This window comes from Wasmannia auropunctata, unplaced genomic scaffold, assembly GCF_000956235.1.
Source record: "Wasmannia auropunctata unplaced genomic scaffold, wasmannia.A_1.0 LD277371.1, whole genome shotgun sequence".
In the NCBI taxonomy this organism is placed as follows: Eukaryota; Metazoa; Arthropoda; class Insecta; order Hymenoptera; family Formicidae; genus Wasmannia; species Wasmannia auropunctata.
Genome location: NW_012085519.1, coordinates 1 through 1,993, shown reverse-complemented (window position 1 = coordinate 1,993; position 1,993 = coordinate 1). Strand labels below are relative to the sequence as shown.

The window sequence follows — 1,993 nt, the reverse complement described above, 5'->3', positions numbered from 1 at the left end:
TTTTCTGCAAAGATACTTTAATAAATTTTATTTTTTAATATTATATATACATATATGTGTAAATATATTTGCATTTTATTTCTAATTTTATTTTAGTTCTATGTGAATAGCGTATATTTTTATACATTTTTATAAATATGTAAATATTAGTATTTCCAATAAAATTATTATATCTGTAAAAAAATATGATATATTTCAAAAGTCGTAAAATGTTTCAAATTTTTTAGCAGCATTATTAGTATATATTTTCTAAAAATCTGTTTGAGTAAAATCACTTTCCTCCAAAATAATAAATTTAATTATTTCGCATTATTTTAAATAAATTTTTAGTATATATAATAATACATTCATATTTATTTACATATTTAACGTTTATGTACATATTTCATTTATTTACATAATCCATTTATTTACATATGGGACTGTAACATTTCAGTTGGACTGGAAGCCGAGTAGCTCCTGTTTCGGCGCAGAAGCCTCGTTGTGTCTCTTGGGTGATTTAACGAGACATGGAACACTCGAAATTGTCGGTAGAAAGGCCAACGCCTCAGAATTGACTCGAAAACTTTTTACGGACGGGATGTTATCTTTATCAGGACCTCACTCATTATTTGGCAAAAGCTTAGTTATTTATGACGATCATGGCCCAGTTGCGAGGGGAGATCGATTGGCCTGTTCCATGTAACAAACATGCAGTAAATTAAATTAGATTAAACTATATCTTTTCTAGTTTCTTTAACAGTATAATTATATTTTTAGTATTGGTGGCGTCTATCGGCGTAAAGCGGTTGTCAGAGATTGGTTTGGTAATGGCGAACAAATATCCTTGAGTGGAAAATTGGAGCTATTGCAACAGACCGAATACGATGTCACTAACGTGGAAGTATCTCTCGAAGGTCTTGATGGAAAAATGAGCGGATATCATATTCATATGGTAATATTTATTGCATTAGCGGGTTAAGAAGGTGATTTCCGGCCCCGCGCGTAATCGATCGTCATAGTGGGTAAAATGTCCACCCACATAAAAGAAAATTTTGTGCCAAGTTTTATTTCAAAAAACCCACACATTTAGGAAATATCACAAAAGATGTGATTTTTTAAATATTTTTTTTCTCCGCTAAACTTGAATTAATCTTTATAAAAAAATTCATGCTTACAAAGGCTATCCATATATATAAGTTCGAATTTTATTATCGTTCTGAAAATTCTGTTTTTAAAAAAATTCAGAATATTTTAAATCACATTTTCTCTAGATCTAAAAAATTGGCCACTTTTAAAAAAATTCAGTATAGATAAGTCTTATGACACATTATATTCGATATTTTTTTTCAGATTTTTTATTTGATGGAACGTGGCGAACAAAAATAAAAATCGGTTTTTTTGTTATTTTTCGGCCTTAAATGTATCCGGTTGACATGTATTAAATTGTTTCTAAATATAATTACTAACCTGCGATCTTACATCTGCACACAATAGTATAAAACTTTAATGTCATAGAGTTCGCGTAGTAACTGCGCGTTTAAACTGCGAGGTTTAAATTTTTTCAGTCGGAAAATCAATTTAACTGATTTTAGCAGTTATTCCAATTTTTTTAAACAAAGATCAATTTCTAACTATATCATGCACATAACAAACATGATAAACAATAATTAAGATATAGACCACAGTGATAAACACAATGATAAATTCAAATGAGAGCGTTTTAAACGGTAGAGGCTGGATCTTTGCATCTAATAATATTTCTATGTAAATCTTAATTCCATATTTAGTCATTTTAAACTGCGCGCCGAATTAATTTCGTGCTTGTAACGTAATCATAAACCGAAGCTGGAATTGTGAGATCACAATTAAATCGATCTTCAAAACGATGCGATTAAGCATCTTAAAAAACTTGCGAAAAATTTATTGCGAAGAATATTATCTCAGCCAGGATTTGAATTTGGGACCTGGGACCTGATAAACACGATAAACTTATTTTACACTAATATGACGT

The 1,993-nt window shown here is 29.7% G+C and overlaps 1 protein-coding gene across 1 annotated transcript; it reads left to right on the top strand.

Annotated features, from left to right (window-relative positions):
* The first annotated feature begins 240 nt into the window (after positions 1 to 240).
* On the top strand, positions 241 to 993 carry LOC105461808. The gene is made up of 2 exons (XM_011708311.1): positions 241 to 681; positions 760 to 993. Exons 1-2 carry the CDS (start codon positions 581 to 583, stop codon positions 959 to 961), a joined length of 303 nt encoding a protein of 100 aa, XP_011706613.1. The 5' UTR covers positions 241 to 580; the 3' UTR covers positions 962 to 993.
* The last annotated feature ends 1,000 nt before the right edge of the window (positions 994 to 1,993 follow it).

Excerpts from the sequence above, each read along its gene's own strand:
- LOC105461808 (XM_011708311.1), top strand. The coding sequence starts at position 581 with ATGTTATCTTTATCAGGACCTCACTCATTATTTGGCAAAAGCTTAGTT. Across the intron at positions 682-759 it reads GATCGATTGGCCTGTTCCAT|TATTGGTGGCGTCTATCGGC; the intron begins GTAACAAACATG and ends TTATATTTTTAG.